Source organism: Filicampus tigris, chromosome 4 (assembly GCF_054856515.1).
Source record: "Filicampus tigris isolate MCC_2025a chromosome 4, RoL_Ftig_1.0, whole genome shotgun sequence".
Lineage (NCBI taxonomy): Eukaryota > Metazoa > Chordata > Actinopteri > Syngnathiformes > Syngnathidae > Filicampus > Filicampus tigris.
In genome coordinates this window covers 15,644,734-15,669,379 of record NC_141220.1, presented here as the reverse complement: position 1 = coordinate 15,669,379, position 24,646 = coordinate 15,644,734, and the positions used below count along the sequence as shown (strand labels likewise).

General features: G+C 40.2%; 1 protein-coding gene across 8 annotated transcripts in view; it reads left to right on the top strand.

Annotated features, from left to right (window-relative positions):
• mef2aa (myocyte enhancer factor 2aa) overlaps nucleotides 1-24,646 on the top strand; it is a 126,909-nt gene that overhangs the window by 92,614 nt on the left and 9,649 nt on the right. For 5 of the 8 annotated variants that reach the window (XM_086027635.1, XM_086027638.1, XM_086027634.1 and 2 more), the window contains 3 exons: nucleotides 5,419-5,553; nucleotides 7,786-8,002; nucleotides 21,816-22,000. In XM_086027635.1, coding sequence (XP_085883761.1) covers nucleotides 5,419-5,553; nucleotides 7,786-8,002; nucleotides 21,816-22,000 — 537 coding nt within the window. Of the gene's footprint in view, nucleotides 1-5,217; nucleotides 5,350-5,418; nucleotides 5,554-7,785; nucleotides 8,003-21,815; nucleotides 22,001-24,646 lie in introns of all 8 variants that reach the window. The other 3 variants (XM_086027641.1, XM_086027637.1, XM_086027640.1) reach the window with 2 other exon arrangements.

Below are 24,646 nucleotides of genomic sequence, written 5' to 3'. Positions count from 1 at the left end.
ATTTAGTGAAAGTTCTATGAGTTTCCTACTGCCTTTCCTACTGCCCAGTGCATTACGACTTATTACTCAGATATTTAAAGAGCACTTTAAAAACATAGCTGCATATCAAGTAAAAATCAGACATATGACAATCAGACATAACAAAGTTGAAACTAATACCAGTAAATATTAGTAATTACTAAAATACTAATTCTAGTTTTAATACTTAAAACTAGTTAATTTAATAACACAAGAACTGTAAACACAATAAACCACTAAAACTATGCAGAGTTTCATGCTGAGTCGGCAAAGAGTGAAAATGTGTTTGAAGGCGAGTTTGAAAGATGGAGAAAGAGGGGGCTTGCCTAACGTTTTACGGAAGGTCATTCCAGAGGGAGGGACTGCACCGGAAAAAGCTTGATCCCCTCTGAGGCTCCACTTAGTCCTGGATACTTCCAGTAGCGTCTGGTCCGCTGACCTGAGGCACCGGGCAGGTACTATGTGGAAGTGGAGGAGCGGTATGATGGGATAAGACCATTTAAAGATTTAAAGACAAATAAAATAATCTTAAAATGAACTGTAAAATGTGCGGGAGCCAGTGAAGGGAGGCCAAATTTGTAGTTATTTGTTCCTCGCATGCTCCAGTTAAGAGGCGAGCGAGCAGTATTTTGGACCGACTGGAGAGGCTTGAGGGAGGACTGGCTGACATACAAATTTGGATTATATCGCCCTTTTGTGTATAGGTTTATAAACAGTTGTGTTTTGTCTGGTTATGTTTTGGTGGTGATAGACAACTTTTGCGTGTAAGATTCAGTTCATTTTTCGTTCTCAGATAGCCTTTGGGTGCTGCGCAGATAGCCTTTGGGTGCTGCAAGTTGCTCCTTAAATGGTCATGTCTCTGCACAGCTGACTTAGATTGGGCGGCATTGGCGGTGGTGGTGGCTGGAAGGGGTGCCAGGTTCTAACAGGTGTTTGACGGTGAGACATCTGTTTGTCCATGTGCTGCTTTAGTGATCCATTTACTGCGAACTGTGGGCGGTCACTGCGTGACATGCAGAACATGCCAAGTCATTCGGCAAAGATTTACAGGCACGCTCACCACCCCACCCACAACCTTCCCTGCAGCCGTCAGTCACTCACATGCATGAGGATGCCTCAGCAGAGTTGACTGGAACTCATTCATTGATGAACTAATGCACAGCAGCTGTCTTGCATATGCAGTACCCTGAATCACGCCTTTATATATAGCCTTTTAAAAGATAATATGTATTACCATGATTTATATTGAATGTCTGTGCACAACTGGTTGTCCTTCTATCTTGTTCCTCTGCTGTGAAGCCCTCCCTACAGGACTCAGGCCTGTGGGTGTGTGCAGAATGCTGTTGTGAAAGAGGAGCACGGACCAGCACAACCAAGATATTCCCATAATGAGTAGGATGGAGTTTTAAATGTGCAGGTTCACATCAGACTATTTGGCAGGCGGTAGAAGAAAGTGCATGGTGGAAGGCCAGAAAAACACACAGGCCTTTAAAGGAGGGCTGACTATAAAGAGCGCTTGCTCGGTAAACAGGAAATGAAGCAGCAAGGCGTTGTCTTAGAACCAGTGGAATGTCACCGCTTTTGTACCATACTGGTCTTATTGCTTGTGCGGTTCAGTGAGACCCAGTCATTATGCGGGCCGCTTGTCTGTTGTTCTCATTGTGGCCTCTCTAGTCGGGAAGAACTGGGTGGGATTGGGAACATCCCGGTCCAACCTATCTATTGTATCTGCAGTAGCTCTTGAGTTCAGTAGACCTCAAATGGGTGTCTTATGGTGGGTGGAAACCAAGGATGAACAGAAACAAACACAACAGCAGAAGAACGCTGTGCCCCCAACAAAGTCAGGTGAGAGTGGGGGCTTTATGCTTCGGCTTGTTTTTTTGGTCAGAGTGGAGGGACTTATGAGGGTTAGGGTTATAGCTGTCGGCCTTAGCCCAGAACGTTCAGAAGTTACGTTAAGGGCCAGGAGGTTCAGGGTTGGGGTTATCATGCAGTTTTGGCCCATTCCCTTCGGAAGTTAAGGTTTGGGTTAGAATTGGGGTTGGGTTTTGGCGGTTAGCGGGTTAGGTTTGTAGCCGCCAATTTATGTTCAGAAATGTTAATGTTAGGGAATCAGGGTTAGGGGTTATGGGGTTAAAGGTTAAAGCAGTCACTTTTAGCATCAAACACTCTGAACATAATGGTGGGAGGTTATAGTTAGTGTTACAGCAGTATTTTAGTCAAGAACTTTTTGAAGTTAGGGGGTTACAGTTATTCGTCAAGTACACTACACAATGGGTAGGCGTGGAACAGGGTCTTGCCCAACTTGTCCATGAAATTCAGGCTTAGACACCTCACACACCAACAGGGTATGTATATGGATGGTGTAAACCAGAGCTGGGCAAGGGTCTATGCTTTAGGCCAGGGGTGCCCACACTTTTTCAGCCTGAGAGCTACTTATGACATGACCGAGTCAAAATTATCTACCACCTACTAAAAATGCAAAACACATTATTTATTTATTTTATTTAAATATAGTGAGAATTATTTTTATATGTACTGTATATGCTGGTGTACCTTGCATGACTGCATCAACCTATATAGCACAATACAACAAAAAAACTGTTTTGTAATTACCTTACTCTGATGACTTGCACTGAATGGAATCAGCCAGGGACGCATAGTCCGGACAGTAGCTGCCGATAGCCAGCCTAAAGCAGATTTGCGGCAACAACAATCCGCCCATTTGCTCCATTCGGCGTATAAAACAAGTCAACTTTTTTGCACACTATGCTAATGCTAACAATATTCCTGTCTTGGTAAAGTTCAAGAACCGTAAAAAAAAAAAAAGCCGCCGAGTGAACCCGCGCGAATTACATTGACTCCAATTCAAACGCGCCGCCAGAAACGCTCCCAACGCAGTTGGTGTGAACGTAGCTGAATGTAGCAAAACAGTAGTGTGGACGGATGATAGGCTGGCAATCTACCCACAATGCCTTTGCGATCGACCGGTCGATCGTGATCGACGTAATGGGCACCCCTGCTTATGTCTGTCTACACGCTGCCAAACAAAGAAAAAAAAAAAGTTGTATACCTTTAGGTCCCAAAGATGCAACATGTGCCCCATTTTTTTTTTTCACTGATCACTACGCTGTGCGTGTGTGTGTGTTGTTTTTATTGGATATTTTTCTTTATTTGGCGGCATGTCTGCTTGTGTGGCTCTTGCGTGTGACACGAAAATGGTGTTCTCGATGCCGACTGTGCGGGAATCTAATTTTCTCCACTTTTTGGACAGAAACTCCTTTAAATGAATCAGTCAATGAAAGTTTGCATCTATTGATATAGCAATGTACATTTTGCATTGCAGGTTTCAAGTGGATTTTACAGATTGTTTTTTGCAAAGGTGCCCTTTTGAAAGCCTTTTTCTGTCAGGTAAACGTGAGAGCCAGGGAGAAAGATTTTGGAGCAATATTTTGCAGTAATCCCATCAAGCTGTGTCTCAGCGTTTTCGGAAACGCTTGTAAAAAGTGAGGTTTTGGCGAGCGCCGTGGAGGTTAGCTGCGTGGTCTGCACGGATGAGGCCTGCTGTCACGTTTCCGTCAAGTGCGCTGACGCTCCTCCCCGTTGATCTCGCACCAAACTTGCACCTTCTCACCCAAAACAACACTCACTCTTATTCCGCCTGCATGTCTCTCACACACACATTTACACGCATGCACACGCACGCACGGCCTAGTTGTTTCATCATTTTGTCGGGTGATAAAGACAAGAAGCCGAGAGTGAGGTCTCATTAGTGTGTGTAAGGGTGGTCTCACCGTGACCCCGGTACGTGCAGGAGTCAGCAACCTTCCTGTACATGCACGAGGCCTACATCCTCGCCTCCCACCACCCCGGCAGCCCGCCTGGCACGAACGGCTCGCCGCTATGGGCCTGCAGCCGCCCGATAGAGGAACCTTGAGAGGCGGCCATAAATCATGTTTTGATGTGCGTCCGCCGCCGTATCACAAGCTGTCACATGCTGTCAGCCTGCCTTGTTAGCGCTGCGGTAATGAGGAGCAGTGCAGCACGTGCGTTTTTTTATTATTTTTTTTATTTTGACTCTGTTGTGAGACTGCTTCGCTTATATTCGCAACACAATTTAACCACTGCTAATCTTTTGCAGCATTTGCAGTGCATTCGGAAAGTATTCAGAGTACTTCACTTTTTCTATAACGATGTAAATGTGTTGTGTTTTTTGCAAATCAATTGAAAAAAAGAAATATGTTAAGTGAACCCCCAGTATTCGCATCAGATTAGTACATTTGCAAAAATATCAATAACTTTTATGTTGTCATAATGGGGTTTTGTGTGTATAATTTTGAAGCAAAGAATGGAAATAATCCATTTTGGAATTAAGCTGTAACATAAAATGTGGAAAAATGGAAGCACTGTGACTGCTTCACAGCTGCACTGTAGCAGGGATAAAGAGCCTACCATGGTGAGTTAAATAGTGGGAAAACACTCTTTTGTAAGATCCTCTCAAACAAGGGCTTGCACTTCTGATAAGTGAAATATAATAAGAAAACTAACCCCATTGTCAAAGAAAAGGAGGAAACATGTGGGTCAAAGTGAGGAGGGCAGGACATGCAGAAAACAAAATTTGTGGATTTCTTAGATTTGGAGTTAAAGCTAATTTTAGGAGTCCTACATTCTTAATAAAAGAAAAAAAGGTTTCACCAATCAACCCTTGTGAGGATAAGCGGTATCGATAATGAATGGATGGATGGATGGATGGTTTCACCAATCACACATTGTCACTTGTCAATATGCCTGGCCTGTTATGTCCCACCCCACCGCCCTCCATCCTACGTACAAGTGTTCGATTTCGAACCTGGGAGGCATACTGGCTAACCACTAGTTTGTTTTGTTTTGTGTTGCTGTTTGGTGATTTTTTTTTTTTTTTTTTTTTTAAACCCAATACTATGCCCCTCGCGTACAGGAGCATAGTATGGTCTCGTTTCCCCCCCTCCATCTTCCAAATGTTTTTGTTTTTCATCGAAGAAATTTGGCATATATTTGGGATAGGGTGACATTTTCCCTCCACAAAGCCATCAACTGCAATTAGCTTAGCATGGTTTTTTAGCTGCCCATGTAACACTGTTCACTCTGTTGTTCTGCAAAGCGACAGACATGACTTGTTTTATGTTGTTTTTATTTCCCAATTGTGCATCTTCCTTTCAGAAATTAAGAAACAAAGGCCATAATGACTGTGCTAGCCCAGATCCCGACGACTGTTTTGGGCACAGCCCCCTCACCGACGACCATTTCGGCAAACTAAGCGAAGAGAGCGATTTAATGTACAAGCGCTGCGGTGTAAGTACTTTCCTCCTGTCCCCTGCTGTTTTGTGTTGATGGCTGTCTCTATGTCGATGTTCACTGCAGGCGCTAAACAAGAAAGAACACCGAGGTTGCGATAGCCCGGACCCCGATGCCTCGTATGTCCTCACTCCTCATACTGAAGAAAAGTATAAAAAAATTAATGAGGAGTTTGATAATATGATGAGAAATCATAAAATCGTAAGTACTGTAAAAGAAAAAGACATTTTTTTGCTTGGCTTTGTGTGCCACAAAGGATTTTCTCTCTTTATATTTTCTTTTTTTTTTTTTTTTTTTGTTCATTTAACTTTATTCTCTTTTCGTTAACCTGCCCCAAATCTCTTTCAGAAGTTTGCTTTTTATAAAGAATAACACCTCCACTTCTGGATTGTTGTATTAATTTGTGCTGCTAATGATTTGCAGAGCACCTTGATCAGATCACGTCATATTTGTTGTCATGTTTTAAACATTAAGCTGCATTCGATACATGAGGGTGGTGTTTATCACATAATGTAAATGTGAAAGTGCATTTTCATTGTAAAACCCTCCTGTTCTGTTGCAGGCTGATTTGACTGCATCCCCCCCGCCCCTTTTTTTTTTGTAAACATAATTTTAGAAAACATATTTAGAATATAAAACACAAAATTATTCTGGAGCATTTTTACTACGTAGTAGTTTTATTTTTTTCTTGACCAACTAGCAACCTGCTCAACTTTAGGCGAGTTTACGTACTAGTCTTTCTCAGTGATGCTCCCAGAATCACTTATAATGAGTGTTTCCTAAAAATTGTATAACAAAATTGATGATAGTTGAGTAGTGGCAAAAAAATATTTTGTATTTGGGTTTTTTTGTTATTATTATTTTGCAAACACACACAGCATACATAGGTATCGATATTTTATTTCATAGTTAAGTATGAAAGGTTATTTAAAACTCATTGATTGGATTTCTGGGGGTTTCCTGTATTCATGTGCCAAAAAGCTAGCAATTTTACAGTATATAATGTATATTGACTTACTTTTATGATGGTAAAACGTACAGCGGGTCACACCGACCCATGAACAGTTTTCTTGAGTGACAGCGGATCACATTAACCCATGAACAGTTTTGTTGAGCGGCAATGAAACAAACACAACAAGAGGGTTAAACATCAGCTCCCGAATTGTCTTAGCAACATAACGTAACTGAGATCTACAATATCATATAACTGATAGTGACTGTGATCTTATCACATGTGCTTTCACTATATTCTTTGTTCCTGATATGAAGATCACCACTTTGCCATTAACAAAAGTCACAATAATGCACCGACTGACCCATTTGATGAAGGCTGTAATGATTTTTTTTTTTTTTTAATCACTGACATGTGCCATTGTCATTGCCGCTTTGCAGTCAGCACATGGTCATTAAGTGCGTTACCATTCTTGTAGCTGTCACAATCCATGTTGACAAATGAACGCACAGATGCTTTAAAAGGCAAAATGTGCGCTTGTTGTGCTGACCGCTGCAATGTCAAAGTGATCACCTGAATGCATGTTGATTTTTTTCTTCCAAGATTTGTCTGTTTAGTTTAGCACTGAAATTTCATCTACTATGAAGTGTGTTTATCGCCCAAAGTGATTCATACGCTGGACAAATGATGAGTTAATGTGAATTTCTAGTGTCTTTTTTGGGGGGAAATACCACAAGAAATAGGCAAAACACTGTAAGATGTTTAGCTTTGGGGATTTTATGATATTCTTAGTTTAAGATGTGCAACTTTTTGTTTTCTTACAGTAAGTTTACTTTTCCCCTATGCAAACTTTGGTGATTTTAAGGGTTGTCTTTTTTTCTTTTTTTTTCTTTTTTAAACCCCCGCAACCCTTTATTCGTCTGCACAGTTTTGGGGGCTTTTACAGAAATCATATTTCAATCTATGCAAATATTTTTGGAGTACTATAATTTTGACCTGCACAAGTTTGAGTTTTTATTGTTGTCTGGTCAACTTTTGTTTTAATTTCATAGTGAAAAAAAATCCTCAAAATTGTTGAAAAAGATCATTGGTAAAAGCATTGGAAATGGGAAAAAAAAAGTGGGGATGGGAAGGAAAAATTTAAGAAATAAAAATTCACTTCTCAGGTAGTGGCTAGCGGATGAATCATTCAGGGCTTGACCGAATGTCTGACAACTGTTTTGGTGTATCGCCAATTATTGTCAAATACATTTTTGAACATTCCTTGACTACACATTAATTGGAAATGATTGTTTCTGTCTATTGTTACTGTCACATGTATGCCAGGCTGTTTTATGAATCAGTGCCTTTTTATTAAAACAAACCCTCAAGGGGTAGTTCTCAGTTGCTAATACCATGACAACCACTGATCATAATCATCAGACCTTGGATTGTGTTTGTGTGTAATTATCTGGATGTGTGTGTTGGTGTCCCACTCGCAGCCCACGGCGTTGCCTCAGCAGAACTTCTCCATGCATGTGGCCGTGCCCGTGTCCAACCCCAATGTCATGTACCAGCCGGGAGGCGTGGCTCTTGGCAGTCAGAGCTTAGCGGCCGCCGCAGCCTCCCTCTGCGACAACGGGATGCTGTCTCCTCCGCAGGCCTCCTTGCATAGGAATATGGGCTCCAGCGGAGGCCCCCAGAGGCCCACCAGCACAGGTGAATTGGTGGACGCCGGCCCGTTAAAAACCTGGCTGATCAAAGTGTCTCGTTCAATGGTGAAACTTTTGTTGGTTTTGTTGAACCACTTTTATGTATCTAAGAGGGGTTCTTAAACTCTTTGCATCCAGGGACCACTTACGGGAGAGATTTCTTGTTTTTCTTTTTCCACACACCGCCTTCACAATCATAATGCCAGGTAACCATATATACCACATGTCTTCATATTAATTAAAAATTACATTAAATACAAACGAAGAACAACCTGATTTTCTCGTCACAAAGAATGATAGGTGGCAACTGTAAACCTGAAATCTTGTGTGATGTTTAAAAAGAAAGTGCTGATTTCAGCATTGACCTGGAAATAATTCTGAAGATTAGGGAAAAAATACAGCACGACAGTATCATCTGATTTTCTAGTCCCAAGTACTGTAAGCAGATGTTCCATCTGAAAAGCGGAAATTGGCTTTGGAGTTGGAAGCAAAAATGTTGATTTCAACGTTGACTCAGATGTAATTGGGAAGACTGGGCAGAAAAAAAAAATAAAACCTGGTTTTCTAGGCCCAAAGAATGTGAAGTTACACAGCATCTGTAAAGATGGAGTTTGTTGTGGAGTTTAATAGGAAAGTGGTAATTTGGTTCATGGCACCCAGATTAATTGGGGATAGGGTTGAGTAAAAATGGATTTTCTATGTAAATCTGATATTTATGACTGAGTTTACAATGACTATTGTTTTTTTTGTAACCTTTACTGAAAAACCAAAAAAACAAAAAAAAAAAACAAGGTGTCTTCTGGTTCTGGGATGACTGCTGCGATTTTGTGGTTCCAGATGGCTTTGGCCACACTGCATATGATACGAGTACATGCAGTAAGGTGTGAAATGCCTCGTTCCGCCGTGACTTCAAGTGTCTGACGCCTTGTCCTTCCAGTTCACATAACGCTTTTTTTTCCCCACCGTGTCATTTTAGTTTAATGCTGCCGGCGTGGGATTCGATGTGCCGCGATTTGAGTTTGTTTCAACTCTTGTGAAAAGTCCTCACCCACATTCATAAAACTTTTAAGATAAATGCTTTATTTTCAAAGTGCGTGATTGATGGCTCCCTGCAAGTGAAACCTTCGGACAGAATCCTACCCTTGCTATCTGTAAACTTGAATGGGGTACCTGTTTTAGAAGTGGTAAAGCAGCTATGAGTATGTTGCGTTCAAGAAACTCTGGAGCTGCGAGTAGCAGCCCATACTGTATTTTTGACTTTCGTATCCTGAAATTTCTTTCATAACAAGAGGCAATATTTTCCTGTTCAGGCATTTCATAACTTGAAAATTTCGTATAAAGATACGTTCGTAAGTAGAGGTACCACTGCACTTTTTAATTGCTTGTAGAGCGCCTGCCCACCCATCAAAAGAGATACAGTATTAAACAATCACGTGACTCTTTTGTTGTCTGCCCATTTCTGAAAATGTGTCTGTGAGAGATCCTATATTTATACTAATTGTGATGTTACAGGATGAACTAGTGGTTAGCAACTATGCCTCCCAGGTTCGAAGACATTTTAAAAACAATAACAGTATTTACTTGGTCTAGGAGTGCGGATGTTTGTTTGTCTCTGTGTGCCCTGAGATTGGCTGGCAACCAATTCAGGGTGTCCCCCGCCTATTGCCGGAAGACAGCTGGGATAGGCTCCAGCACGCCCCGCGACCCTTGTGAGGATAAGCGGCATCGATAATGGAAGGATGGACTAGGTCTAGGTTTAAAAAATCGATTAAGCGAATGGAATTTATTTTCCTTTTCATCGCGCAATATATCAATTCCTAAAACCTTAAATCAGTCCTTTTAATAGGTCTTTTCCCGTAAAAAATCATGTGACTTCTTAAATCACGTGAGATCTCACCACCAAGCGAGAGTAGCGTATCAAAACAACATGGCAGAAGCACTGAAATCAGTGCCAACAAGCCTGAAGGCAGATGTCTGGAAGTTTTGGGGTTTTAAAAAACACAAAGACTGCAATGAACTGAAACTTTGTGAGACAGTCACAGGGATGTAGATGTCATGAGTTTACAGTGTGTTTTTGCCACTTTATTTACACAGCCTGTCCTATGGTTGGAATTGATTTAAATTATTATTTATTGTTTTGATCAAGTCGTGTGATTGGCTGGCAACCAATTCAGGGTGTCCCCCGCCTACTGCCCGAAGACAGCTGGGATAGGCTCCAGTACGCCCGCGACCCTTGTGAGGATAAGCGATATAGATGATGGATGGATGGACGGATGCTTTGATCAAGTCATATTCAATAAAATGTACATGATTAATTTAAATGTATTGAGTTCAATTCTTAATGTAAATATTCAAATATTTACTGATGCACAAAGTTAGAACAAGCAGTTTCTACTATTTGCAGCATTGCTCAGTACCTCTAGGATTTCGCAGGCATTTTTTATGATTGTTGCATTCTAAAATGCCTGATTTCGTGGGCATTTTTCCTAAAAGTTGCGAGAAAAGTTGAACCTTTTTTTTTTTTTGCTCAAAATCTCATTTGTTTACAATTGTTTACAATTAGGCAAACCTTTCCGACGAAGTTTAAGTGGATTTTTTACAAAGGTTGTTTGAAAAAGCAACAGTTAATTTTGTATTGAAAAAGAATATTTAGCACACATCTATCTGCATCTGGAGTTGAATCAAATATGACGGCAACAGTCAAGTCAGCCTGCCCTGAAGAAGGCCTACCAAGGCTGAAACGCGTAGGCATTATCTCCAACTGGCCATGTTAAAATAAAGGCCTTTTAATCCAAACTACTTTGAGTGCCTCAGTTTCCATTTTTTGATGACGGCAACAGTCTTTTTTCTCAATGTGGCTCCTCAGTGCTTCTTCTTTCTGGTAGACTGCAGCTAAATATTTTTTTAAGCTGATGATAAACCAGAATGGCTCCTCCATTGATGACTTCTCTCTCTGGGATCTTCTCATAACTGGGTGGTCACTAACAGACAGTGGGATGGTGATAGCTTCACAGATCTGACAAGAAAGCAAAAACTTTCAGCATTTGTCATTTTTTTTCCCCAACTGCGTGCCTTGATAAAGTGTAATCTCACATCATCAGCCTGTTCTGTGAAATAAATACAGATGGGCAATATATCAAATTTTCAAAACAATTTGTTCATGTTGTTAGGAGCATGTGAAAACGTGTAATAGTACATTTACAATCATTTTTAGTGTGATTATGATAAAGTAACATTTTGTACACAAGTAACATTTTGTACACAAGGGTGTTAGTGATACCTCAGTTGATAATTTTGCACATACAGTATTTCAAATTTGTCTGATGATTAAACTTCAACTAACACATTTAAAGACAGGTTTAGCGATTGATTTACGTCAGCATATTGCCCAACTCTAGGCTTAACGCGTTATTCACATACACATTTAGTATAACTACATTTCTCACCTTAATTCCTTCTGCGCTTCAGACAGGCCTCGCTTCCATCGCCTCCATGAGGATTTCAAAGTTTCAAAGTTTTCAGGTGTAATTGGAACGATACAGTCGTGAAACTGCTAGTCGATGGATGACGTTCTTCTATAATGTATTATTTCACTGCATTTAGAATAAAGTAGTTTACCACTGCTTTCGTGCAGGAGGTCCAGATATTAGTTTGCATGCTCCTATGCCATGTTTTTGGTTAGTAAATGCTTCGTGTTTTCCCCGCACTACATCTCTTTGCCATCAACGCTGCTTATCGTCTGAAACAGGATGTGACGTAGGGGTTTTGTTCTTCGTAAATTCGGCTCCCCCTCCATTTCCAGTAGGGCTCCCATGGAGTCAGACAAAATTACCCCCGAACGTACGGGAAATATTCATTTTTAAAACGTAGTTGTTGCTGCAAAGTTGCAGTGTTTAAACAAAGTTGCGGGAAAGTGCGATTTTGCTGGATTTTCTTGATTTTGCATTAATAGTTGCGATTGCAACGTCATGAAATCCTGGAGGGACTGATTGCTTCTTCTGAGAATGTCTTCCATATGAAAGTAAAATTGCAACATCATGAAATCTTTAACTGAATATAAATCAATCAAAGTGAATGATGAATCAGGAATCGAATTGAAGCAGGCCTTTGTGGAGCAAATCAAATCCATTTTGGAAATCTGCCCTGGTATTTACTTTTCAGCATGTGTTTGTCAGTCACGACAAGAGATGACTTTTATACTGGAAAACAGAGGGCGGCATGGTGGACTAGTTAACACGTCTACGTCACAGTCAAGAGGTCCTGGCTTCAACTCATAGGTGTGAATGTGAGTGTGAGTGGTTGTTTGTCTATGTGCCCCGTAGTTGACTGGAGGCAAGTCCAGGTTGTGTCCCGCTAAAATAACATTACCCTTAAAAATAAATGGCTTAAAAAGTGTTTGATTGTGAAAAAATTAAAGATAGTCAACTTGTTTAATGTACAGTATCAGGGTTTTTCCTGCGTTCAAAATTCCAAGGTGGCCACCTCCAGCTGATTTGTGCCCGCCTCCAGCCAGAGCAATTGATATTGCTCAACGCAGCGCGATTGATGTTCCCCTGCGGCAGTAACATATTTTCACTGCAGTTAAAGCATTCGCCACTATGGAGGCGCTATATCTGGCCCATTCATTGTGTATATGGTGTGTTGGGTGGCGCTGCACGTGCTCGGACATGACGGCTAATGTCCTCGGATTGAAACATATTCTACTTTATGGTGGCACCGTCGTGATGTCAGAAAGCGTTTCCTATAGGAGAGGGGCTGGAAAGCGATTTACTGCTATTTTGGTGGCATGAGGACAATGGAGGAAGCCTTGATAAAAAAAAAAGTGCATTTACTGTATCAACACTGAAAGATCCATCTTGTCTCTTCTTGCTTTTCCTTTTTCAAATGAGCAAAGACTGGATTTTCTTTTGTAACAATGAAATATACATTTTGTAAACCAGTGGGAAAAGCCTCACTTTTTACTTCCTGGTTGGCTGCTATGGCAGTACTTCCAAATATGGGCATGGTGTTGCGAGTATGATAAAGGAGTTGTCCAAACGCGGCGATTGAACAGATTACATTCAGCAAGCGAGATACCATCTAAGTGCATCTCACGCATGCAATTTGACGCAAATAAGTTTGAGGGAAAAAACGTTGAGTAGTGTTGCCAACCAAGTTCACTTTCAAAATGGGAGGGGAAAAAAAATCTGAGCATAAAAAATTATGAAGTTTAACACAGGACATTTTAATATTTTTAATTCAATGTAATGGCACCCCCACTAAAAAAAACAACAAGAACAAAACAGCAACACCAGCACAAATACACAGCAAAACACTCTTATCTTGTGAGCTCATATGCTGATTTATCTGGGATTTTTTTTGCTTGGTCATTCTGCCTCATATGTTTGGCATCATTTGAGCAAGGCTTCACATCTTCAGTGGTATTTCAGTTCCCTCCATGCAAACATCAAACAGGAATTTTCCAACGGGGACTGAACTTGGCAAGCACAAGTTGCTCTCTATGACACAGTTCCCAGAATTTATGAAGCACTTGTTTCAATTTGCTTGGAGGTTTGAACACTACATAAGCTAAAAAGCCATACAAAGGAGAGTTTACAGTGTGTACGGAAAGTATTCAGAACCCTTGAAATTTTTCACTTTCTGTGTCATCGCAGCCACTTGCCAAAATCAAAAAAGTTAATTTTATTCCTCAGTAATGTACACTCAGCACCCCATCTTGACAGAAGAAAATCGGAAATGTAGACGTTTTTGCAAAGACCAAGAACATTGGAGCACAAATACGTTCCCGAGGTCCCGTTCCCTAATCGTGAATTTTTTCGGAAATATTCTCAGAGCACACGTTGCTTTACTCTGACCGTTGGGAAACTCATACCGTTATTCAGAGTGCCTTTAAAAAGGAGTACCGGCGCCCAGTGTGTCAGGCAGTACAGATGGAAAACAGTTCAGCTATGAGCTCCTGATTGCTTTATAACAGACTGCGTTCAGAAATTAATGGGAGGGGCGGACACTCTGCCTCTCTGAACACACATACTCTGAGTGATGTCAGGCTGTCAGAGTGAATTTCCAAACTTTGTTGATGGCAGCAGACGATTTCCGGTTGAACAAAACATCAGTTTCTAACTATGTCTAACTACGGAAAAGTTAATCGTTTTAGTAAAATGGCTTACATTAACTAAAATCATGCATCGCATTGTGGCCAAAGGTATAATCCTGGTCGGTTATTGTGTTTAGTGCTGTAAATAGTAAATGCGTGTTGCGGCAGCAGAGTTACGTTACCCAATAGTTACAATGACAACAGTTCTTCATCTTCTAGTTCTTCTCCTCTGCTTCCATTTCTGCTTCTACTTTCTTTTGGTGGTTGGCATATACTTTTGGTGCATTACTGCCACCTTCTTTAGAATACAACACAGGATAGTATTAATAGTATAAATGCTCAGTGGACTACAAACTTGTTGTAAAGTCTGCTATAATTCTAAATCCTTGTGGTATTTTAGCAAAATAGACATATTATTCATATTAAGGCACCTGGGAACTATTATAAATCCTAATACTGTCTCCTTTAAACCTTCCTCAACACCGCTTGATGTTTTCCAAAACTGTCCCCTTCACCTCAGACGCTGATATGAGAGACCTTGCCTTTTACAGACTGTGAAGATAAATCTACACGACATGATTTTCATGTCTTATCCAGAACCCTTGACATGTGTGCTGCTCTTTTATGTGTATGTATGTGTGTGTGTGTGTGTGTGCATGTGCACAAGCTGTGCAGATGCTTAATCATATCACTCTGCGCATCTCATTAGGTGGCCTGCTTGATAGCGCAGCGCTCCCCTTGCCAAGCGGCGTGGGCTCCGGCCCAGCGGGTAAGTCCTTTCCGACGAGATTTATGTGCTCTCTGTAGCTCTGCCCACTGGACCTCCTGCTTAGCACTTGAGCTTGGATGCTTTTCTGATCCATCTGTGATTGGTTCAAGACAACTCAGCATTGGATTGGGGGTCGGGCTTTTCTGCTTGGCTATATAGTCACTGCAAACTCAGGGCCTGCTGTGATGTGCTTGTTGTTCACATGCGTGAGTGTTTGGACATGGTTAATAAACGCAGCATTTTCCTTTAAAAACACCCCCCACCCCCAGGCTGAATCCCCCCATGGTGTTTCCTTCCCTGTGTTGACAGGTGCATCTACCCTCACAGGCCTTATAAGGCTGGCCAGGGCCCATAAGATGCCCAGACCAGCATAACCCTGGAGGTATTCAGGCCACGATATCCCTCTAAGTCCTCAGTACACAATGACCGGACAGCCTGTCATGGCTGCAATGTGCTGTGTGAGGAGCGCTGGCAGGTGGGCTTTTAACTCTTTCCCTGCCACTCAGCTCGGCATAAGGGCCACTCAGCACCTTAAACTCAGTTTGTACAGATAAGATTATGTAGTGAAAAAAATTAAAAGGTCCAGAAGTTATTTGTTCCAGGATACTGACCAACCTCAGGATAAATTCAATTTACAGCTATCAAACAAGTGTGATAAGAGGCTAATTAGCCACTGTATAAACCAGTATTACAGTCACGCCATTGGTTAAGTACATGTGCACACAGCCGATGCGGCTTTCCCCACCAAGTTAATGAGATGAGTGGAGAGGTTAGGGTGGCAGGAACTATTGTACGGCTTTTGATGCTTTTGTTGTAGCCTGATTTTTAGCCTGTTCGAATTTTCTTCTGTTTGCCGTGACTTTGGGTGTTTTTACTGTCGTCTTAATTTGTCTTGTGCAATGTTAGGGACTTTGAAGGTTATTTTATTTTCACCACTGCATTTTTGGATGTTTTCTAAAGTTGTCTAATTTTTACCCTGCAGAATTCGGGGACTTTACACTTATTTTAACCTATGCAACTTGTCCTATTTTTACAGTACTCTTATTTTAACGTGCCCAACTTTTCATTTTTTTTTTTTTTTTTTTAACCCAAAAACGTTTTTCCTGATTAAAAAACTAAAGTAAACGAGTTTAACCTGCGCATACCGTTACTTTAATCTGTATACCTTTTTTTGTTGTTTTTAAAAAAAAAAAAAAATTATGATTGTCTTATTGTAACCTAGACCTGAGTATAGGACTTTTACATTAAGTGTTATATTTAACCTGTATGTCTTTTTTATGGGAGTCTTGTTTTTCTTTCTCTGTAACTTTTTTTTTTCTTCTAAAGGTGCCATTTACACTACCGTTCAAAAGTTTGGGGTCGCCAAGAACTTTTTTTAAAAAGAAAATTTTGTCAAAGGACCTTTCCTGACCTTTGCTGTCCCTTTTCACAAGTTGCAATGCAGTAAACCCCTCTATTCACGGGGTAAAGGAACCAAGCTTTACTCGATATTAATTATTTATTATTATTATATATCAATTAATTAGTTGGTGTCCTTCCAAACATGGCTGAAGTTTTAATGGCATGTAATCTTTATAATATATAATGTAATCTTCCCAAAAAGCTAACTGGCCTGCGCTTAGCCCCTCCCCAACATACTCTCGTTCGAAATTATTACTATATACTATTACACCAGTCACTACTTTACGATTAGGTAGGGCCATCTTTTTGTATCTTAGGGCATCATGGAAAGAGCACCAAAGTTTGTGATTAGTTGAGTTTGGCAACAAATAACCGAGTATACGTTTCACAGAAAATAGTTGAATTTGTGAATAGCGAACTACGACAAGGGAGGGATTCACTTTATAACCACAGCAAAATCCTTTACCAAAGGGCAGCTGTTGTGGTGCCTAATGGTTGTCCCTTCTCACCATCAATATGTTTTTCTTGGACTAATGTCCACTTTCAAGTAGCTTCCTTGTTTGGAGAATTGGTGACTCATTTAATTACTGGGACAAGCTTTTCTTACACAGTGTTGTCTCACAAGGTGTCGTGCGTAATGTCGGGGAACAAATATATTTCCCTCTCTTTTGTTCTCTAAATAACCATCTGCTGTTGCTCCTGTCTAATTTTAGATCAATGCCCCAGAGTGCCATTCAATAACGGAGCTCAACAATGCATACGATTGCACCCCAAACTGCACCCCAGTCCTAGTCAAATTCAAGTTGTGGTGAATCCGCAGATTAAGGCTGTAGAGCATCTTTTGTAGTTTGGGTTTTATGGAAGCAAAAGTGAAGTTGAGTGATTTTTTTTTTTTTTTTCGGTGGTTGGGTGGGGGGTGGTTGCGTAGACAAACGTAACACAGTGAAACCATGATTTACCCTATAGGTCCGAGTATGATGATGTACATGATGACAAATATATGTTATGGCTGTGTTGACACACTGAAACTGCATTTACTGTAACTCCACAAGAGTCAACACCGAGCAGTGACAGCATGAATGTAAACACTAAGACATAAATAATACCAGTATTAAAAGCGTTCAATTGGTCTTGGCTGACACATTACGCCATGGGCCGCTGGCAATTATTTTGCTTATTCAATAATGAACACAATTCAAATGTAGCGTATTTACACAATATTTAATTATCTATCCTTTCGCTATTTTGCCGCTGTTCATTATTAGTGTTATGGGGTGTTTACACTGCACTCACATTGTCAGATAACCAACACATATTGGGATATTTAGTCACATTTGAAAGAGACGTTATTCTGATCTGACCATATCTGATTCCATTTGTTTTTAATTCCCGTTCACGGTGCTACGACCATTCCAATCCCGATCCTTATTGTGCCACTTAAGAGCAAAATATCATGATTTATGTCACTTGAGCTATGCTGTGTAAATCCAGCCTGTTTATGCATTCCCACTTTATTCTTGAAAATGTTGTGGGTTTTCTTCCTCGTAAAATTAAAATGTTTGGAGTCTTATGACTTAATTTGTTGTATGGGAAGGACACACCATCTCATTTTCGAAAAAACACACAAATCAACTGTCGGCTTCGAATTTGATTGGGAAGCACAGAATAATTAACACTGTACGTCCCCTATAGTTTCTGACACAATGGAATCTGTTTTCCTTCATATTTTTTTAATCAGTGAAAATCATTAAGTATGTCAGTATTTTAGCAAGAACAGATAATCTTACACCACTCAGCAAACTACTTCACATGTGGTGATCTTGGTAAAATGCGGACCTAATCTAGTTGTTTGGCAAACCTGACGCAGTAAAGAGATCACCTTACTATATGCATCCAGCGATCTTGTAAACCACTTATTCTCACTAATGTTGCAAATACTATGTATGTAATGATAAAGTCATCATGGAATGTTGATTTGTGTCTAAATTCACCTGCTAATTTGTCAAGGAGTGTCCCTCTGGCCTGTGGTGAACAACGGCAGTGCTACTTAATTTTCATTCATATTGAAATAAATACCAGGAATGTGGAGATGCTAACATTACATTGACTGTCTCACTTTTCATCCACAGCATATGCACTGTGCACATAATAACTTAATGGGATTGCACAGCATAGCATTTATTCTCCTATCAAATAAGGAGTTTAAATCCCTAAATAGAAACACTAATAGTGAAATATTTAAATATTATAAGAAGTTGGTCACAATTTAATGCTAAACAATTTAGGGCCTTTCAAATGAAAATAAAGAGCTTGTTGAGAGTTGTCCAGAAGGAAGGAGGGCAGCCGTGCCAAATGCAAATCATTGCCATCTGTCTTCATGACGAAGGTGCATACGAGTCTTTGCCGGTTTCAAGTAGAATGCCAGCGCGTCCATGGCAGCGTCAAAAACAATTGTCTGTTTAATGGTGGCTTCAGGTTATTCAAGTTGAAACAGTAACACCCAACCTGTCTGACTCAAGATGCCGCAAGATAGAATGAAACTTCCGATCATACACCTTTTTTTAATTGTAGTATGACAACTTTATACTTGAAATGTTGCAACTAGAGCATTGTTGTATTTCAACAAATTATTGCAATTTGAAAAATAAAAAGTTGATTATTAAGCCACAGTTTCACCTCACATATATTTTGACATGAATAATTTTGATTTAGGCATCACTATTTGTAACAAAATTAAATAAACACTTTTTCATACTGTAACAAAAAGTATATATATACTGCTATCATGCAGGGATAGGCAACATTAAATGCTGGAGCGGGCCACATATGATCACACACTTCCTAAGCAGTTGCATGATCAAAATGCTATTTTTACAAATGGATGAAATCTGTGCGTATTTAATATTTCACTTGTGATAATACATTTTTCAATGCATGTATAAAAGATCCACTGTCCTAACCCAACAACAAAGGGTTTGAATCTAACAAATAAAATAACCACATACTGTGATTTTTTTTTCCAATGCAAAGGGCTCACTTGCATAAAAATTACCATTCAAGGATGGAACAAAACTGCTGAACAGCATTAAGTGCAAGAACATTTTTACATTAAAAAAAAAAAAACTCACTCAAAATTTGAATGGTATTGAGGAATTATCTGTTCATGGACCACCAATTGCCCATCCCTGATATAGTGGAACTTCAAGTTCCAAACTTAATTGGCTTTGTGAGCCCGTTTTTAACCTGAAACATTAATAAATGGAGGAAATCTTTCCCATTGAAATTAAGTGGAATGCAATGAATCCATTCCAACCCCAATACTACATTATACTTACCTTATTTTTTGTCAGTTAAAAAAAAAATGCAATATGCTGTAGAAAAAAGTGAACATACACTATTATAAAGACATAAAACACATCATGTTAACAATTGCTCATTATCTTAAACTCAGGAGGGGAAATAGGGGACAAGGACTATAGCTCAGCCATTGAAAAAGAGTATTCTTCCCAAATAATTTGCGGAAATTCAGCTTCAAGTGTTTTTTTTATTGTCTCTACGGCTTATAGCTAGAAACACCCAGCACTCGTATCTCAAAGTACCGCTGTCTTTAATTATATTTAGATGGCTGTGATATAATCTTAAAATTTTGTGTTTTGGTGTGTTATAAGAATTTTTGGGCTTTGCTCCCTTGCTCTGCAGGTGAGTTAATATTACTCCCTGGACTACTACTGGACTTGAAAATTTAAAACAAAAAAAAAACCATAAAAAGCAACAGCCAAGTGGCACATATATATACATAAGTGCTATTTACTGTAATATGTCAACACCCTACCGATTCTTATCTTGTAGCACTCGTGCAGTTTTATTGTTGACAGTCCAATAATTGAATAACCAAGTGTCTGTAGTAGCGCCGCTCATTGCTTTGAAATGCTTGTTTTCACCGCTTGTCAGAGCGTGGCTATTTCTCAGGGCCATCTACACGGCAGTTTAACTCTGCAGTCAGTTCTTACGTGATCAAAGTCCCAGCTGACAGCTGCTTGTGTACGTACTGTTGATTCAGCTGTGAGATACCATTGTGGTCTTCATAACTGTTTATTTGAGCGGGAATTGTCGCCCAGTCCTTATCGTGCGGCTATTGTTCCATTATGTTCCTAACGCAAAAGAGCCTCCTGGTTGCGGACACACACACACTTGGTCACGCCGCACACAATAGAAGCCAAAAGTCAGCGACTTGGTGAAGTGTTACTGATCTGTTGATGCAGTGCCAGATACCATTCATTCTCTCTTCCCCCTTAGTTTTATGTAATAGTGTAGCTTCACTCAGTGACTTTAAAAAGTTACATCTACCGTATTTCCCGGACTAGAAATCACACTTTTTTTCATAGTTTGGCTATTCCTGCGACTTAGACTGAGGGGTGACTTGTATATTTTAAAATTTGAGCGCAGACTGGCACCCAAAATCCCTGTTGCCTAATCGTGTTGATGGCTGCAAAAGAGTACGGCTTGACTTTGAAATGTCTACCTCTAACTACGGAAAGGTTTACTCTCTTTAGTTTAAAATGGCTTACCCTATCTAGAATCCCATGCCACATTGTGTCTAATGGTAGAATCCTGGTCAGTTATTGCGCCGTTTGGGTCTGCAAATAGTAAGCCCCATATGGTGGCACATTTCATATGCTTAACTGGCGACTAGATGGGGAAGAAGTACATTTCGTTGCCTTAAGAGGTGGCATCATCTTGGTCTGTTTCTTCCTCTTGTTTTTTTTTATTCCCGGGGGGCGGGTTCCGTCGTTAAAAGCACAAGTTTAGAATCCAACCTAAACGTGTTTGCTGCCGTCAACGCGATTAGGGAATGGGCATTTTGAGCACGAGTACGAGCTCTCGGTTTTGCATTTTTTTAATGATGCAATTTATATTCCGGAGGGATTTAGAGTAATAAACGGTATTCGAGTACAGCTGCACGCCTGTAAGACCATGCCAAAAAGTAACCCAAACCTCAGTTTTTTAGTCTGTTAACATGGATGTTATAGATGTAAATGTGCATTTTCTATTTTAGATAACAACTGTGTTTTACAATACTTTGGCAAGGCTAACTTTGCAGTATATTACTCAGGTAATTGTATTCATTTAGTAAATGTGTTCAAAAGTAAATGTGTGAGCGCCACAGTGAGAGTCCAGCGTGTGCGTGTTCATTGTCTTTTTCTTTTAATTGTTTTTATCCGGCCGTAATGGTTTCAGCTATTTCTTTTAAGCGGTCACGGTACATTTGCTCGGAAACTGCCCCGTGTCTCCAGTTGCAAAAAGAAGCCACTTAATGTAATCATTCACACTAAAACATAAAAGGCTCATCAATTTTGAAATGGACATTTTATTTTTGTAACTGTTCGGGATAATTATCCACGTCCATTAAAACTTCCCAGAGGGTTGAAAACACTTACCGCCACATGGAAAAAAAAACAAGGCGGGCCGCACGCTCGCCTTGATGACGACGATGGTTGTCGGTCACGCTTTGTGCTGTTTGACGATGTGTTGCTGTTGCTGTGTTTGCCTCTGCAGGGAATGGCTTCACCAACCCCAGGGGCTCCCCGGGCCTCCTCTGTGCACCCAGCGGCAACGGCCTGGGTAAAGTCATGCCTACCAAGTCACCGCCACCTCCCGGAGGGAGCATGGGAATGGGAGTCCGCAAGCCAGACCTGAGGGTTGTCATCCCTCCGTCGAGCAAAGGGATGATGCCCCCGCTGGTGAGTAGATGGACCCTTAATATGCACCACACGGACTAAATTTAATATGCACCACATGGACTAAAGTATGGTGCTATTACAGCTCCAGACAAGCCCTGAGACTTTCTGCCAGTTATCTGAGTTTGTGAAGTTCTTCTGGGCTACAGGCGTACATGTTGCCACGGACCAATGGCAATGGCTTGTTGGAAGCCAAAAATGAAAACTCAGCATTGTCGTAACCTGATTCTTATCCATTGTTGTATTTTTAACGTGCATTTGATGCGCTTAGTATGGCATGTCTTTCACCATTTCTGTGCTTCGGCATCTGGGGTCTTGTGCGATCTCTGATTTCATTGATTAACAGGTTTGTCACACTTTGTTTTGTGTTTTGTATTAGATTTTCAGACCTTTAGGAGATTTTAGCAGAGCTGTTTTTGTCCGAAAGATCCCCATCGAGAAGCTGTGCTGCTGGAGTGCTATAACGCTTAATCAGTTATTCACAGCTAAACACCAGGCTTTATCTAATCCTGATAATGAAGATGGGGCGCACCTTGACCACATGGAACACCTGGGGCTACACTTGACTCTGTTTTATTCTGGATTTACACTTCAGGTCCAAGTGCCCAATACCCCATTTAATGTCTGTATCCAATTATGTTGACTCGCTATTGGCATATACATTTCAAGTGCCATATATCCATATGTGGCAAAGTTTACATTCACAAAACACAACAAAAAATACTTATGCAGAAAAGAGCATCAAATAATTGTAAATGATTAATGGTGTGGATGAATGAGGTTTTAACATCATTTATACCTTGAGTGAAGACTTGATGGCACATGGAAGACAAGAGAGGAGAGGGGGGGACAAATTTGTATTTTGCTGACAATTCTTTCTTAAATTCTATTATGCTTCTCATATTTATCAAATGGTTGGCACTCTTGAACTTTCTCTCGAATATTATAAAAAGGGATCCAACAGATGGTAGGGATGTCACAATATTGGCAATAGTGTGATGTCGCGATATTAAATTTGCCACGATATCGTTGTTGCCATGTCACGATCTGTTTAAAAGTCCAAGTTGTTTTCCATTTGTGCAGTTCCAGCACCCTCTGGTAGTTAGGTTATTTGTGCAGTATAATTTTATGCCTGTTTTGTGAAGGGACGTTTACAACTGCTCATGTATATTTTATTTGTATTTGTATTTTATGTTCTATAGAAACCATACACACACAACACAACCAAATTAAACAGAAATTAAACAGATTATTGCTCACATGAACAAAACTATGCTCCATCTAATAAAAGGCCCCATAAATCAGTCATACCAGCAAATATTTTTCAACATCTTTAGCTGAACACAGCATTGTGAAGTACATAGACCATGATACTTTGCGCTGCTGAGCTGAGCCAATAGGAGCGCATGACTGGCCAAGCCTATTTCTTTGTGAATCATGTTATGTACAAAAACAGAATATTGTGATTTTTTTTTTTTTTACAATATCGTGAGCTTTTCATATATCGCCAACCTCTCCACAAGGTCGTGATAATCATCGTATCACGAGGTTCATATCGTGATATTATCGTATTTTGACATTTGGATATCGTGACATCCCTAAAAGATGTCAAGGTGTATTCCACGATTCAAGCATTTCTTAATAACTCAAAGCAATAAACAATCCTCCCGGTCTGCTCCACCACACCTGGGCAAATTGAGGAAACATTCCGGTAACACATACTGTCAAAAGTGTGGCTTTGAAATAAATGCACGTCAGTATAATAACACAGTTCCACCCCACTTTTTATGGCCCTTTTATGTTGAAGCCGTGACTTCTGAAAAGATGTGTTATGCCAAAGTTGCCTGAGAGAAAGCTCACATCTCTGCTTTGCCATTGGTTGAGCAATTTTTACACAATTAACGAAATGCTTCGGATGAACATGCTGGATAATGCTCACTTAACGAGAAACAAAGCCAGCCACAAGCATGTGGCATGGCGCATCGATTCCAAGAAATAAATGGATGAGTAACACTTTTTTTTTAGGAACAGGCAAAATTTGGTTTAAAAAAAACTTGTTGAAAAGTCAATCATAATCATCATAAACTAGCGCATACAAAACCAGGGTTCTGCTGTATAAACGCCATAGTGGTTACATAGTGTTAGTTGGCCTGGATTGACTCTTTCCCCTATTAAATGAAAGTATACGTTTCTCAACTGACCAGTGGCCACCCTCTGCAATTTGTTTTTTGTTAATTTAACTTTGGACCCTTCTCAAATTCAGTTTATATGATCAATCAGTCGCTTTGGCAGCTATGTGATACTTTGCAGATTTTTAATCATATTTGGAAGAGGCCTGATTCCAATGTAATGATATCAAATGGGTTTTTGCACTTTATGCTACCTTGACATATTCCACTTGAACAAAAAAAATGAATTGGCACTTGAACCATGCAGTGTGAATCCCACCTAATACTCAAGTACATGCATTCATTTTAAGAATGATCTATTAGGGTTGGAGTTTAATTGACTTTAGATGTTCTGTTAGTCACACACATATTAGCACGTAGCCCCTGTGTTCCAAACTGGAGTGAGTTAGGTTGTGTTTTAAGAAGTAGGCTATTCGGTCGTGTCTGAGCCTTTCAGACGCTCACAAGCTTTTCAGAGGTT